Genomic DNA, 17,617 nt, shown 5'->3' on the forward strand with positions numbered 1-17,617 from the left:
TCCTTCATACCAAACCATTCCGAGCCGAGAGTGTTGGACTCTCGCTCGCTCTCTCGGTTCAGATCCCCTCCGTTAAACGAGTTAGTGTGACAAGCGTTTGTGAGGTAAAAGTAAAAGTGAAATTCATTTCCTCGACCGTGCCAATGTGCTTCCGGACCTACGGTTTTTCTTTCCTTCTTTAGCCGACGTGTTTCTCTTTATCACACTGGCCGTAACATATTTCCCTCTCGTAATCATCATTTCATCAAAACCTGGTGCTGATAAATTGCACCGGATGCACAACAGCCCGTCCGGACAATGCAGCACAAACTCGTACTGCCCCGCCTCCCCCCCCCCCCTCCTCTCTTTCCTACGTCCCCCTTTGTGTATGCGTTCCACTCTCTGTGTATTGCTATGAACTTACCTATGAAAATCTTTCTCCGAGTGCATCGGCCACAGCAGCATAACGGAGACGGGCTTTTCGTGCGCGGAAAGTCGCCTTTCCTTGCACTCGCCGGCCACTTCTGCCAGCTCATAGTTGTTTCCCTGCAACGGCACATTGAACAGCAAATGAAACAAGTTAGTTAAATGGTAGTTTGAAATGAGGGTGCAAACCTTTAACGAGTTTTGTTTAACCTTGCTTAAGATAGGGCATTAAAATCGAAGATCAAAATTCAATACTTTCTTCTTTTCGGTGCATCAATCTCATACAAATTAAACTATTTTACATCTTAACATTTTTATACAGCCTTAGAAACTAAAGCCTTATAGTTAATAACTAATAAATTTCAATATAAACATTATATTCCTTTACAAAGAAATAATTTTGCTAATCAAATATCTTTTGTTTAAATTGTCAAGAAGATCTAACCATATTTTTCGATTATTTTTTGCATAAGAAAATACAATCAAATTAATTTGTAACATTCTCTTGAAAATTATGCACAACATTAAAAAAAATGTCAAGTATAACATTACAAAAAAAGTTTAAATCTAAAACTTGAGTGCTGTCACTGAAAGTTGACTGCAATATGTTTATTTTTAAAATTTTGTTATTTTGAATCAAATATTCTACACCTTCGTACGCTTGTATTAGAAAACAGGAACATTTTACGTAAAAAGATGCTGCTTACCGTTAGTCCCAGCCGTTCGACGATGCAGGAAACGATCTCCTCGGCCGTGGTCTGCTTGGATGCCTCCACACTAAGCGCCTCATAATGCAGGGACAGTGCACCGACGTAGACCTGTTCCGTTCCATCGCGAACGACGGACAGCGAATGAAAGAGAAAACAATACAAAGTATAGGTTAGTTAGGATCGGTTAATGTGCAGTAAATGCAATGGTGTAAAAACAGTAAAAGCAGTAAACAAAAACAGCCACATACAAGTTAAAGAAGATGTGTCAATGCACGCACGGTCACACGATTACATTGACATGGGGGAGAATGAGGGGGAAGGGCATGCATTCGCTGCACTCGGGAAAAGGCGTGATAAGAAAAATCTTTCCGATGACCACGCAAAAAGCTCGACGGCATTCGTATCCGAAGAAGGGAAAGTTAACGGGCGATTAAATGTTGGAAAAGGGTTTTGGTAAGGGAAAGAAGGGCAAAATATGTATGAGCATTGCAAACATGTTTTGTGAAATCCGTAGTGTTAAATAAATAAGTAAAAAAGCAAATATGTCATACATTTGTACCACATACATACATCGGATATAACTGATAGCTTGATTTAAATTACTACTGGGACAGCCCGATATTCAATTGCATAGACGCGTCCTAAAGATCACACAAGAGCACTGACAGAATATCAAGACGTAGAATATAAAGGGCGATAACAGGGATACGGATAACGAATAACAGTTTATGAATACCGCAGCAGTTTTCTTATACTTTAAAAATATATATTTTACGACTCAAATTATTCCAACGGTAGGAAGCAGAAGCAGAAAATAGCAGTAACGATTCTGAACACGAGTTTCTTTGTTTATATTGGAATAGCAACTTTAACTATTCTTTGCCTTAACAAATAATGTATCAAACACTTTTCAATCGTTTCTCAATCACATTCCGGAACCATGTGCTTAGGGTAAGGAAAATTAGCAACATTCTTCATTAGGTCGACCCTCTGTATGGCTGGTTGATACTGTCGCGCAGCGCTACGCATCAGACAGTGGAACCATGTACTTTTCGAATTGCAGTTCAACGTGACCAACATCATCCGTCCTGGGTTAATATCTCCGCCGAAGAAGTTGCCCCATCGGTCAGCTGATCGCCACTCTGCTCGCGGCGGATAGAAAAAGTTGTTGCAAAAATTAGGCAAAAAACGCATTAAAATGCTAACGACTCTAAACCGGCCTCAGATTACGCCGCTGGCAGCAGGAAAGCCGCAATAGAAACTGGCTCCCGCAAAACGGCTCCCCTCCCCCCCCCCCCCCCCCCTTCCCAACGGGAAAGCGAGCGGTCACACACGTTTGAATTGAAGAAGGAAAAGATAAAAATACACGTTACGCAGTTGCAGCCATTGCGAGATAGGCGCTCTAGCTGTAGAAACCGTTGGCAGCACGTTTGGCAAGACCGGAAGTGTGGAAATTGAAAGTGATATTTCGCCTTCATGGGTCTAAGACGTGCTTGGTTTGATTTTTGCTTTGTTGTAAATTATCTGGAGTGTCGAAAGAAATCGAAAGAACTATAGAGCTCAGGTACATTCTTGCATTTAGGGCGATCGAACATAACATCCAAAGAAAAGATCATTCCACACCGAGTACACAAACGCATATTGACAAAGTTTGTCTTGTTGCCTTCTTCTCAGTTGCAAACTGGAAAAGGTCCAATGTTTCTAAATTATTCTAATTGTAATTTTTCGATCAGAATTATAATTTTTGTTCTTATAACTCATGAATGTGTCCAAAAAATATTAAAACTTCTGCAATGGTAGATCATTGGAGACGGTCAATGGAATGGACATGCTGCGATCAACATTAATTGGATAAATGCATAAAACCATCTCCCTACTTCATCGCGCATACTACTGTTTCGGTCCAAACATCCCCAGGGAGAGAGAGAGCATCGTCACCAGCTGTGAATGATGTCACGAAAACGCCCCAACCAACTCCCTGAAGCTCGGGTGCCACTTCGGCACACAGGCTGCTCTCACTAACGCGGATGAGTCATCCGTAGACGAAATACGAACGGGAGCGAAGAGAACTGAACGAAGTGACGGAATGAATTCCATTTAGAAAAACCATTTAAACCAGACCAGACACCACATGTAGGCGCGCTAAATGGATTGCGAGAAGTCGTCGGCAAAGGACTCCACATTTTGGCTACTAAATTTGGTAAACTGTGTGCATTATACGGGTGCTGGTTACGGGAGATGTTTGCTACCAACAGCCTTGACCTGGGGAAAAGAAGAATAAAGCCGGCCTTTACGGCATGGTAACCAAACCGACCAGCAGCAGAGACTAGGGATAGGGACGTCGAAATCTGCGCACAGATCATACGTAGAATCATGCTGTTCTGATGTAAAAAAAAAATACTCATACCAATGCAATATACGCGAGTTTGCGTTCGTCTGTCTCGTTGCAGCCAACCAACGCCATCTCGCTCTTGACTGATTGGGTTTATTAATTAGGAGGTTTCGATCGCACACATACTTAAATTAAGAAATTGTCTCATAAAAGAAAACGTACAAAGAGACAGGTCGACAACATGACCTGCATCGGCTCAAAGTCTCTATAAAAATAAACAAACAAAAAATAACCTGAGAATTATAGGCATTCTAAATAAACTGACAAGAGGTATATATTTGGCTCATGTTTACGAATGGAAACATATTTACGATGCAACAGTTTTGATGATCACTGAATTGTTATCCATGTCCCACTGCTGTGTTCAGTTTATTTTGGGGTTTTCATAATTACGACAGTCCTATTAGATTCCAAACGAGCCTGTCCACAAAAGATGCCATAGAGTCCACTTCTCACCACAAAAAGTTTGTTTCACATAAGAAATAATCAGGACAGTGTCCTACAATTGTGAGAACCCCTGAATTACGAATTACGAATATAATGGACATGACCACGAATATAATGGACATGACCACCACTGAAAGTTACTCTGCACCACGTACAATCTATTCACATTGTTTGTGTTTCGCACAAATCAAGACATAGTATTACACATTTTTACATGTGCTTTGTTCGATTGAACACAGAAAAACAACAAATATTATCCATTTCTCCGACCTGTATATGTGGCCGACCTCTATGTCTGAGAAATGTAAACCTGCCAAAAATCCTAGCAGCTGCTACCTACTGTATTCGTTGTTTGCTGTCCCATCGGGCTTACATAGTGCGGTCACACATACATAAAGTAAAAAAAACACACTAAACCCATCAACGTCTACACCACCCCCTGTGTGCTCGTCAATACGAATTCAAACGTTCGTTGTGAGCGAAGAATTTAATACACCATCAAACGCGGCGGCGTCCAAGAACGCTCGCCTCGCGCGCACGCCGGCCGTTGCAAACAAACACATATAGGTAAAAAATGCAAATTTATGCGTACATATATTTGTTTGATATAGTGCTCGAAAACTAGCACCGGCGCGCCAAACTCGATTCTACGTCAAGTATGGGAGGGACGAGCGAGTAGACGTGAACGAACCGCTGCTGTTCGTGTCTAAGACACGGCTGCTTCTTCGTTGTGTTCGTCTTTCGTCTCAGGTGTCGCTGGTTCCCAACGACTAACCACGACGACCGTTGGACCAACGAAGGAAGGTTTGGATTTCGGTTGAGAATTTCATTCCATCCCATGATGCCAACCATCACAACCCTCCATCGATCCCGCTCACGTACCCCCGTTGATCCTCGATTAACAACAACAACTACTACTAAGATGTTCGAGATGGAACACGTTTCAGTTGCTATTTCACACGATCCCTGGCCGGATTCCTATCCACCTACGCCGTCGAATTCTTGCATATGAAAAAAAACATGTTGATCATTCCACGTGTAAAAATACATTCTGATACATTCCAAACTGGTACACGACTGATCGCAGTTTTATCACACATTTTACTACGGACAGCTACGAAGTAACATAAAAAAGGGTTAGACATGATGTTCTTTGTAAAAACTGCAAAATTTACAGTAGCATACGAAAGTAGATCTCGTTTTCAAAGATCCGTTATCAGTTTCATGCTCATACACTTTCCATAGTTCCGATGTATCGGATGTTGTTACTTCTAGAACAAAAAGCGCAGGAGTAAATTGATGATTGCATAACAGTAAACAAACGATAAGTTTTCATGTGCCGGATATGGCACTCAAATTCACGACAATAAACGTATCGACCACAAGCCAACCCGTAGGCAGTTTGATTTTGGATCCAACGATTTATTTATTTATTTATTTATTTATTATTTTTTTTGCAAATTTCTGGCAATGGCCAACTGTGATGTAACACAGTCAGACGATTTTAATTTAATGCCATCGTCTGCCCCTTCCCACACTGTGGATGTTGTCCCAACCGGCTTTGCCACACAAACGCGCAAGCTGTGTGAAGAATTAGATTTTTTCAATTTTGAATAGCATTTTGCCGTGTCCGAAACGAAAGATGGGAAGGGCTCGTGCATGCCACCGAAAAGAAGAAGAAAGACAATCTTCTTCAGGGAATTAAAGAATTTTAACTCTTTTTTATCAACGTCCCGTATCATCCCCATTCCTAAAACTGTATGAGATGATTGAGTGACACAGGGGCAGCAGGTGTTTTCCGCCCCAAATACTGGGCAGCCCGCCAACGTGGAAGTTGAGATTTAGCGATACGAATGATCCACACCATGGCATACAGCAGACAACGAACACGACCGTGTTTTTTCTTGAGCATCTGTGCAAACATGTCGAATGCCATCATCTGACGGTGGTATCAGATCCGGTGCACCACACCTTGGCTATAATAGAAAAAATATTAGAAGAGGTGATATTGGTTGGTGTGATAAAAAAGGGTGATTCGAATTACGATCCTATTTTTCAAAACATCTTTTGGTTTTGGTCAAAACATCTGTGTTGAAAAAAATAATACATTTAATTGCTGTATCTGTTCCTCTAGTGCAGTCATTATCCGATATACGCTATCGTACGGGACCGAGCACAATAGCGTATTTCGAGTTTTCGCGTATATTCCTATGGAAAAATAGTTCATACTACAGGTTCGATGATAAAAAAATATCCTTACAGAATTTTGAATTAAATAGTGTTATTGAAAAACAGGAATCTTTTGCACAAATTCGATGTAACTTGCTTTTTAAACAATGGTAAATTTAAAAAAAGCCGGTCTCGTAGTACAGTCGTCAACTCGTACGACTCAACAACATGCCCGTCATGGGTTCAAACCCTAAATGGACCGTGCCGCCATACGTAGGACTGACTATCCTGCTATGGGGGGAAATCAATTAGTCACTGAAAGCCAAGCCCACAAGTGGAACAGGCAGGCCTTGACCGACAACGGTTGTTGTGCCAAAGAAGAAGAAATTAAAAAAAAGACCATTTAATACACCGAAATATTAAAATATTTAAAAAAAAAAACACATGGAGCTGTCAAACTAGCAGGAATACTGCGTACTGTGAATTGGTGTTCATCGAGTACTGCGTACTGCGGATAATTGCGGTACATAAAATATACTACTTTTATCAAGAAAACAGACATTTTGTATTTCCCATCAACAGGCTGGATTGGACCACGCATATCCGAAACCTCATGATCGCATTCCCTTCAATTTAAGGGAAATATCGAAAGCCTTACGTTAGCATTAGCCAAAAGTAGGTAAATTAAATTTGCATTAGCCGAAGACGACGGAAAAATAAAGGAAAAAATTGAGCGCCCAACAAATGCTTGTTTTCATTAAAACAATATTAATATTGTTGACTTAAAAACTCAGTTTCATTTCAATTAAATACAGCTTTTGGGACCCTTCACGATTCTAGTCAGCTTTTTTATATGGAGTTTGACAGTTGGAGGCTGAAATCATGTAAACACTCAATACAAAACTACACACGAAAGCCTGCGATTTTCAGTCTAGATTATTTTAGCCTCAAAGCTAGAACTAGATTCGAGCACCTGCTCGAAAAAAATGGCAAAACAAGGTGGTGTTTTCATTTATCCCAAGGTGCATTAAAGAGATCAGATATTGGAGATTAGGATCAAAGTGTATGTAGTCCAGGTGGCATATAGCATGTTTTTTAAAACCAAATTTGAACATCACATTTTGACAGGATGGGAGAACACTTTTCTCAAACAGGCTTTCTGTTAGCTTGACGAAAACACTCTTAAAATCTTCATTCAGAAGAAGATCGTTAAAAATAAAAAATCAGCCTTTTAAATACATACACCTTGGGATAAGCCCACCTGTGTATTATACCCACTTAGATCTTCTTCTTCTTCTTTGGCTCAACAACCGATGCCGGTCAAGGCCTGCCAACACACTTGTGGGGTTGGCTTTCAGTGACTTATTGATTTCCCCCCATAGCAGGATAGTCAGTCCTACGTACCCACTTAGATAGTTGCTCGAAAACTGCTATACAATGCAAAAAGCTGACAGGATGAAATTTCAGCCTACGAACTTAAAACGGAAAGGGCTCCATTGGAAGATTTGCCCTAAACGTTTCAAGCACAAAAGATTACACATACAAAAATTTTTATTGCCAAGCTGCATTTTATGCAACATTTCTCGTAAATTACAACTTATTTATATTTTAAAACCACGACTGAACAAACGCATCACCCAAGAACGGACAGGAGAAGAAGAGTTGGGTTGCGTGCATGTTGTTCTGCCTGTAATAAGCAAAAAGGGAGATCGGATCAACGCCATTCGTTCATTCATTCGTTTGCTGCCCGCCACCACCTTCTATAGGTTATCGTGGACTTCTAGCGCACCACTTTTCTTTCGCCAACCGGTTCCAGTAATCAATCATTATTGGCGCAACTGTCGAATGGATCAGCCTACATACGAATACGACAGCAAGCGTAGCAGCTGCCGTTGTTGTTCGAAGGTGCAGAAGCACACGATGACGCTATTGGTCCAATGCAGTGCAACAGCGGCGCCGCCTCTGCTAACGGCATTCAGCTCAGGTTATTTGGAAGCACCGCGGAATGCTAGACTCTTGCGTGAGTACGTGCAATGTTATTGTAACGCTCTCTTAATTGAACAACTTGAAACGCGCGTATTGTTGGTCAGAATTGGACCAATCACCGGATGGTGAAGATACGGAATCATCCTCTGCTGCTGATGGTAAAGTACGATTAATCCATGAACAAGTTATATGCAGATACTTTGTAAACAAAAATGCCAATTCATAATCCACCACACTACTAACATACACTATTAATTATAAGTTTTACAGTGCAAAACTGATCTTAAAAAAAAACCCGAACTTCTGTTCGATCGAAATGAAAAAGGAAAGGAAATGGAAGGCAAATGAATAAAAAGTACACAAATCGTGCATTTAGCATATCGACCAAGACAGGCATTTCAAAATGAAAAACAAAACCTCCCGAGAAACGTCGAGGAACCAAGATAAACAAATCCACGGTCTGGCAACGATCTGGAACATCGATGAAACGATCAAAGCGTTGCGCATAATTACCATCACACACCTGATCTGCTTTCATGAAAAATATCATACAAACACCTAGGTCTCAAAGGTGTGCGCTATTACAATCTCCATTGCCGCGGAATGTTGTTCAAAACGGTAAGATTTTTTAGAAGTTAGACAATGTCAAATGAAAGAGAAACATAAAAGGTAAACAAGTTAATGATCAAAGCTACATTAGATTTGGAATATTGTTTCTAGCTTTTATATGTAGGTCACGCACCAAGATGATATTTAAGGTATCAATGGAATGGAAAATGTACTTACAAATTATTCTTTTCCTAATTACAAGCAGAAAATGCCTCTCCTCATGATCCTAGTTATCTAAGTCAGCAAACTGCTTGGGTGGCTTTAGACTAAACAACAATAAAGTTTTAATTCATCAGCACACATGCCCTCTTGATCGTGCGTGAATATGCGCGTGTTTGTGTGCCCGCACTTTGTGTGATGTTCGTGGTTCTAATCTACGCAATTTGAATTATTTCATCACACCATTATTGCACCAGTTCTATCCGTCGCCGGCAAGTCGACAACGCAGAACCCTTCGCATCGTTTAAGCCGGAAATGATTAATCAGCGCACCCCTCGGTGTGCTACACTCGAACGGGCAACATAATTCTTTGGATCGTATCTATTTCCCTCCTACCTTACCCTTTTTGCATTGCTAGCAATGCGTGTGCCCTAATCACTATCACACTCCTCTCATCACATCAACTTCATTCTCATCGTCATCGTCGGCGCAACACGATGTCATATCGATTATTGTTATTATTGCTTACTGCTATGATTCATAGCTTACTTCCTTCGGGGAGGAAGTGCAATTACACAATTACCATGCAACCTCCATCGACAGTGTGCTTGCTTTACCTTTGTCCGCTTAAAAATTAAGAGGATTTTTGTCTCCTACCTTCAGCATAACGGTCGTATCGAGCGTAACAAAATCATCGTAGTAAATCTTGGACCGTCTTTTTTCTTTCCTTTCAGCTCTCATCGTCAGTTCGTCTCGGTGACGATATTTGCTGCTCAATTCGGAAGAATCAGATTGTGTTCCGTTTAACTCCATCGCATCACTTCCACCACTTAAACAGGATACGGCGGATGCTGCTGTTTGCCTTTCGGAACACTTTGTACGCAACTCTGTATCAATCTTTTTGGTTGGTGGATTGGTGTTTGGGTGCCGACCCAGTGATTCATCGGTCAATGGATGCTGATTGTGATGCCGCCACTTCACCCCATTGAACTACATTCCCTTTCTTATGCAGGGGTTTTGCTTTAAATATCACACTTAATTCACAGCACAAAATGCAGCTTTTTCTCACCGATAGAAACCACGAAACGGACTGTGAAAGAACAGCATTGAAATGAATAATGAAAGAAAACACCGCATAAGTGCGCTGCCAATACTATTTCAAATATTGTACTCGACACCGCGTGCACACTACACTTCGAATAGGCATGGAAATGATCGGATCGATACTTTCCCATCGTTTAGATTGCGACAACCTCCTCCTGCAGGTTCACCAGCATTACCAGTGGTCCCGGTTCCGGTGGATCAATCTTCTTGCACGTTTCCGGCGATTCGCGTGAGCACAGGAAATGCAAATTATTTACATCGAATCTCACTCTACACAATACGATGGAAGGCTATACCTAGAACGCCACACACACTTTGGCATTAATACCTCACTACAAAAATGCACAAGTGACCACTAATGAAAAGGTTGGAATGAGAAGGAGCACGCTATCATTAGATTTTTCCAAACCAATTCCCTTGCACACTTTTAAGGACTAGCAATTAAACTCCGAAGACGGTTAGACGTTGATCGGTTGTAAAGTAACACTTGTCACCCCGGTTCTTACGGTTGAAATAACTAAACAAAAAGTGGCAAACGCAACAAATAACCATGTTTCACCACACTTTGTGCCAAAAACAAGGCAAACAAATAAATGCTCCCAAATCAATCACATGCACACTAAACAATAACAAACAAAAAAACTACTTCATTTTTCAAACTTTAGCGCTGCTTATCGATTGGCCACTGTACTAAGGCAGCTCCCTTTCAGCTAACCTTGAATTTATCGCCAACACCAATTGGTCCCACCGTTTCCACTCCACCGGACACTCGCAACGGTTGGCGTTGTTGATAAAGCACACTCACCAACCAACACACACTTTTTTTCTTATCAACGACTCTCGAGTGCAAACTTCAATCACATGTCTGTTACGGTATCGGATTGTGGGTTTATATGTAGCAACGAGCAAAAAATACCATACTCCAGTACTGTTCACTTTAACCGTTCAATCGTAACTAGTAATCGGTAATAGACAGGGCCTGAGTCCCGCAATGCTTAGTGCGCCGATCTGTGAACGATCATCGCCGAAGAATTAGCGCTGGAGAGCTAACCCGAGTTCGTGCCAGCTCGTGCCCTGGAAACGAACAAGCGCGTCCAAGTGGCATCCGAAGCTGAGTAGAACAATTTCCAACCAAGAGGGGTATGGTAGTGGGCACAAATCGATTTTTCAGTCATAATTTTCACTGCCGGAGAGGCGCTGTTAGTAAGTACCCAAGCACGAGTGATCGTAGATCATGCGGCGTTTCGCGCAAGTGTGCATTCTGCGCGTCGTTCTAGCGCTACTACTAATGAAGCACAGCTGCGCTTGAGATACTACACCACAACTTCGCGCACATTCGGCAATAGAGAGGTGCGGATACCGCTGGTCTGTATCATTGCACCACAAACCGTCACTAGTAGATGGAAATGCACATGGAAATGATTGGTGTAAAATCAGATTTCAACCAATCTTCTGTCCGCACACACCACTTTATTGCATTCAGCACGAAGCACGATTTTTCCTTCAAATGCAAGAGCCGGCTCGTAAACAGTCGTGTGGCACGCGCTCGCGTATCTACGAGCAGGCTAAACTACTAAATGGCCTAGCCCCTCTGGTGAACACCAAGTGCCTAGAGCGAAACTACCTGCGCTTCTAAAGCACCCGGCAGCACAGCGAATCGATAATAACACACCTTCTTCTAACAATACCTCACTGCCAACCGGAGTGTGACACAGAGGGACACCCTCCAAACCGAGATACGTGAACCTAACTAGCCTAAAGCTAACCTACTGGGCAAGCGAACAGCCTGTACGTCCGTTGAGGTGTGTGTCTCATACTCACACAGACGCAATGAAACTCGTTGCCGATTTGCGGGACCTGATTCATAAAGTGGCAAACTCCGACACACGATCGCTTATCAATCAATCACATACGCACATACCAGGGCTGACACAGATAAGGAAGGCTTTGGAAGTCTTCGGGGCGCAAACACTGCCGACCGCTTATCGGCTATGCAGCACACTGGCTGTCTGATATGGATTTTCTTACCGCGAGCCTACGAGGTTACGGTTCTCGGTCAACTTGTGGCACCTGTGGCACAACAACAACATTCGATAATCTAAAGGGCAGGTGTTCACCACATCACGGTTAGCAACATCGCCCCGGCATCGGTTGGCTGTGCAGTCGTTTTGCAGCAACATTTGATGGGCGCCAAACAATGACATCCAGTGATAGTGAGCAGTACTGTGGTGTTGTGCAAAGGCGCAAAGGTAACAACAACTGATGCCTTCAGGATGTGGATCATTCTACGCGAGCAGCGTTTCCCAACACTGAGCTAGTGATGTGTAATAAGCACTGGTACTTGAGCGGATGACTTGAACAGACCAAACGGTGGTGGTAAAAACGTAACAGAATAGAGAACAACAGCGTATTGACGCTCCAGGCCAATAATGTTGCTTCGATCTATGAACAGTGTCGATTGTTCGCCATGAGTCATACACAAGTGGCAACACTCTGACTGTGGGGCGTCGTACGATCTCCGGTTTGCTCTTGCATTGCTATAACTCGAACGAACCTAAGCGACCAAGTTGAGGTATAAAAATTGAGAATTCGTTCCTACATATCTATGCATAGCTCTAAATAATAACATCATACCACATTATCTTAATGTCTAATGTACATTAAATTTAAATTACCAAAAATCGAATGATTGCTTTCCGATGCCCTGGTGTTCTTGTTTTTTTTCTACTTAATTCTGTTGCGAGACACAAATATAGCATGCTCCAATACTGTATGTTGCATTCTTAGACATCAAACCCAGCAACATCTAAGTACAATTGTTTTCGTACATAATAATTAATATAAAAAGTCATTTCATTACTTAAAAACATCTTTGATTGAGGTTAGTATAATCCACAAGTTAAGTATACATATTACCAAACCAAAAGTATGGGACTACAATTGAAGACGTTTTTAGACAGAAAAATGGACACATGGACATGGACAAAAAATAGTCATGTTTATTCGATATATTCAATATTTAATTTCTGCATCGTGTGATAAAACCAAAACCATGGTAGTTGAGCAAACGAACTGAGGTTAAACTGTCCAACATATCTCCCAGAAAGCATCTGAGGTGACATCTTCGCTCGTGCATGATGCATACAAACATACACCACGTATACAAACGAAACTCAGCATTCTGATGCGCGCAACTAGTCTTTCTAACACGTCCAAACAGGTTACTACTACTTGGGACGGTCCACATGGGAAACATTTCGTGGATCGGCGAATGTAGTGTGGTGGTGCTTGCTACTGGAATGTCATCTTCACCGAGAACGTCCTGCTGCTTTGTGTTACGCCTGTCTGAAGTTACATAGCAACTTTACCACACAGGACACGTCATGATGATGCGCGCACTGACGTGAGAATGAATTTCCTCCAACATACGAGTGCTGTGTAAAGCATTCGTTTAGAGTTTCCGGTAAAGGACTCATGTTGTGTACAGCCTACCACTGTCCAAAATTGACGATACATTGACGAATGTCACAAAGGCTTCTCTATATATAGCAACATATACACACACACACATTCGCACAATGCCAACAATTCAAACAAATATATCCTTTTCCTTCGAGTTTGATGGGCCAAAGGAGTACAATCGTGACATCGTATGACCTCTGTACTTATATGCGACATGTTCAAGTGCTATAATCTGCGTATCTACGTTACTGCGTTTAACTTCATGTGAATAGTTTTGTATACCTTTTTTGTAGCCTCGCTTCGTGAAGACCACATACGGCCCGTTGAATTTAATAAATAAATATCAAATAGCTATAGAACCACAATATAAACTGTACTTTTTAATTTCTGAAAAGTCTAAAGTCTAAATATTTCAAAGTCCTGATCAAAAATACGATACAAACAGTCCCCGATATCTTTAAACATTCGATCAATACAAACTCTTCGACTGTCCGGTACAACCTTCTTCCTCCTTCCGAGCGTTAATGTGACCATAATCTTGGCACCACTCCGCTTGTTCGCCCGTCCACTCATTCGCGCAGGCAGATCGTGAGCAATCGGCAGCACAGGCAATCGCGCGAAGGAAAGGAAAGGTCTTGCCGTACCTACAACATGAGAGTGACTAAAACCACACCACGCGACAACGCGACGCGAGTCTATCTTATCAATCGAACGGGAACGGGAAGGGTCACTCCGCATCCGCAAGTACGGAGGAGGGATATAGTAATAGTAGCAAAAGATTGAGGAAAGCGAAGGCGCGAGGCGGAGGTCCACGTTTTAGTATCCTTCCCCGGAGTATCTCCCGAACCACCACCAAGACATAGAGAGCGAGAGGGAGAGACACTACAAAAGCCAATAAGTGAGTGCCTTTTCCAAGGCCAATCGGCGGACTTCCAGCGCCACGGTCCGGTGCGTTTGCGTTTGGACGAATATGTGTGAGTGTGTCTGTTTTATATATACTTTATTTTATTTTTTACGATCTTGACCTTTCGCATACACTGTTTGCCAATGGTCGGGAAACGGTGCTCTCTCTCTCTCTCTCTCTTTCTCTCTAGTTCTCTCCCCCTCTCTGGCCGTCGCTCTTCCTTTAGCTTGACCATTGTCACAGCATTCACATGTCCTCCCCCTTCTCTATCGATGTACCACTCATTCTTCGCCAATGTTTGAAGTGTGTCCAGCAGAATCGCAATCGAGACGGATGAACTAAGAGAAACAGACGGACACAGAGTTGCGGAGCCGACTCCACAACTGGCAAAGTCTTCAAAGACCTCTGCACGATACAGGCTAGTGCAGTGAGTCACAGGCTTGTGGCTTGTTTTTGGAGGCCGTACCTCTCCTCCCCTGGACGGCTGGCGTTACGTGTTTAGCTTTTATTGAACGCTTCTCGGGAGTGCCCTTAATAGACAGGAACTAGAGCTGCGGATCAATGCTGCACCGGTTCTCGCGGTCGTGAAGATATCTCGTGCAGATAAGAGAAACGCGCGCTTGCAACGATGATATTTACCATTGCAGTGATTTAAAACTAATTGGACGACACTGCAATAAGTTTACAGGACAGGGAAGGTGGTCTCGAGAGGGGATTTGTATAGAACAAAGCATGACACTGTGCTGAAATGCAACAATGTGAACGGAATTTACTGTCATAGAAAATCAGGCTGATCTAAGCTGAATCCCCCCTGTGCTCATGACGTACGGAAAAAATCAATTATTTTTATCACGAGAGCTCATGTACACGAAAAGACATTTCATAAGATGGCATAACATTTATTTTTAGATGTAGGAGTAGTTTGTTTTTGCTGATAATCTCATTGCAACCGTTCCAGCGCACATCGTAGCACATTCATGCATACACACAAACATCCAGATGAACATAAATCTATGTTCGAGAACGGATTCAAGGTCATTGGAAAAGGAGTAAATTCCGTAAAGCCCTAGGCCCAAACGGGGATCGCTCTTTTTCTTTCTATACGAATTTCCGATGCATTCACGTTTCGGTGCGTACGTTTGAGGGCAAACTCTAGCGAAGGAGACGTTCGATGTTTATAAATAAACTCCGATTGAATAAAGCCGGTCGTCCTACGGCGCTTAGATTCAGTTACTTCCCTACAGTCCCTACTTTACGTTCCATTCCCTTAAATTTCCCGGACATCCAAACACTTGCAAGCTCGACTTCTTGAGCAACACGCATCGGATGAAGAAATCTCCAGCAGTGTGTAAGGGCTGGATCATTCATTTCTTGATATTTCAGGCCAACCATTGAGGAGGTCCGGGTGTTGCTAGGAGCGAATTTGTGTGCTTGGCAATGGATTTGGGTTTGTTATTACGGATAATTGATTTACGAAAGTGCACCCGGCTAGTAGGCGCTCCAACGGATTCCAGGCAAAATATTTCCCGGAGTGGTTACTATTATTACCTTTTTAACTCTCCGCCCTCAGCCAGCTCAGAACCAGCCTACCCTCCCCTGTTCCTTTGCATATGCAGTACAACCGCTCAGCCAAACAAACATACCGGTGTGTTATTATTGGTACTTGTTTATTAAATTTTCCCACCCACTGGGTTTGGGGTGTGCGTGTGTCTGTGTAAAGGTCTCTTTGGCAAGCGCCATGCAGGAAAGATGTCCATCCATTGCGCTAATTGGGGGATTAGAAGGAAAAACAAACAAACGTATAAAACGATACGCATCGGTATTTGAGATCCGCGACTGCGAAGCAAAGCAAAACACATCATTATTAAACGGCGCCGGGACGTATTTTGGTGCTGTGAGTTCGAGAAAGCCAATAGATGGCGACGACGACCAGCCGCGTTCTGGATCAAGCGTGTGACCGTAAAGGCGAATTGTAAACTTCTAGTACACCTATGCAAATACCGGGCGTACTTTGACGACAAAACAGACTAATGTTGTTGCTAGAACACGTGAAAACTATCGGGAGATAATTTGTATCAACCAAAGATCGGCAACGAGCAGCATGACGTTATTTTGATATTCAGCTGCCCACAGTATGTACCATGAACACGTGGGTTACGATTTGTTTTGGTAAACTGTGAGAGTAACTAATATTCAGCTGCTAGTGAGGATTCAAGCAATTGTCATTATCCGCTTGCCTGTAACCTAGGATGGGTAGGTCGTTAAAATGATACATTCGACAGTTAAACTATTGGATTATCTCAACACCGGCAGTTGGAGTACGATTGTGTAAAAATGTTTAGTAACCTAATTAGAGCATGTGTGACATGCTTTGCATTTTGTAATGAAATGTTAACATTTAGCTATAGTTAAGTTTTGTCAATTTTAAAGTATTACGGATAAGAAGACGTTTTAAAACAGTCAACAAATATAAAAATATAAGAGACAATTTAAATTTAAATTTTCTTCTTCTTCTTTGGCTCAACAACCGTTGTCGGTCAAGGCCTGACTTTACCACTAGTGGGCTTGGCTTTCAGCACGAACCATTTTTTTAACAATCGCAATCAAACTTTCAAAAGATAGCTGAAGGTAATGTAACAATGGTCATAAATAGTAACATAACCATGAACCAATATTTTTCACACACTAAAATACCTCTGTTCTATATGCGCCGGCTTTTACAAAGCTGGACAGTTTCAAATCCTATCCAAACTATCTCCCTCTAGCAAGATTTGTCGATACGCTTGCGATGATAAAAATAATTCTGTCAAGCCTAAATAAAACTGGCGTATGAATCCTTATCCTATCCTTAGGCAAGGAAGAAGAAACAAAACTGAAACTACTACTATAACATATATTCTACGATACGCACCTGCAGAATGTAGCGGGAACAGTCCGCGAGAGTATCTTGCGACATGACCGCTAGTGTCGTCGACGCTCGTGGTGGTGCTGATGGAAGAAGTTGTTCCTATTGTTGTTGATGCTGTCGTCGGTCTTGGATATAGTGGTAGTATCGTTGGTACTTGCAATGACTGTCGATTGCAGCGATCGATGATGCACCCCTTGCAATCGCATCAACCGCTTCACTACTGTCTGGGAGGAGGATGGCTGCCCACGACGCCGGCAGTGGATGCACCCGCTGCCGCTGCTGCTGTTTCTTCTACTGCTGCTGCTGCTGGTGGTAGTGTCGCCAGTAGTGTGGTGCCGTCGTGTGCTACTAATGCGGGCTGT

The 17,617-nt window shown here is 42.4% G+C and overlaps 1 protein-coding gene across 1 annotated transcript in view; it reads right to left on the reverse strand.

Moving 5' to 3' along the window:
- Nucleotides 1-10,021, reverse strand: part of LOC121590110 (unconventional myosin-IXa-like) — a 36,841-nt gene extending 26,820 nt beyond the window's left edge. Inside the window, exons 1-3 of the mRNA XM_041909506.1 lie at nt 9,535-10,021; nt 1,113-1,223; nt 404-525 (exon numbers count right to left, since the gene is read on the reverse strand). Of these exons, the coding sequence (XP_041765440.1) occupies nt 404-525; nt 1,113-1,223; nt 9,535-9,690 (389 nt within the window). The 5' untranslated portion in view covers nt 9,691-10,021. The remainder of the gene's footprint in view (nt 1-403; nt 526-1,112; nt 1,224-9,534) is intronic.
- Nucleotides 10,022-17,617: the final 7,596 nt, after the last annotated feature.

This window comes from Anopheles merus, chromosome 2R, assembly GCF_017562075.2.
Source record: "Anopheles merus strain MAF chromosome 2R, AmerM5.1, whole genome shotgun sequence".
Classification (NCBI taxonomy): domain Eukaryota; kingdom Metazoa; phylum Arthropoda; class Insecta; order Diptera; family Culicidae; genus Anopheles; species Anopheles merus.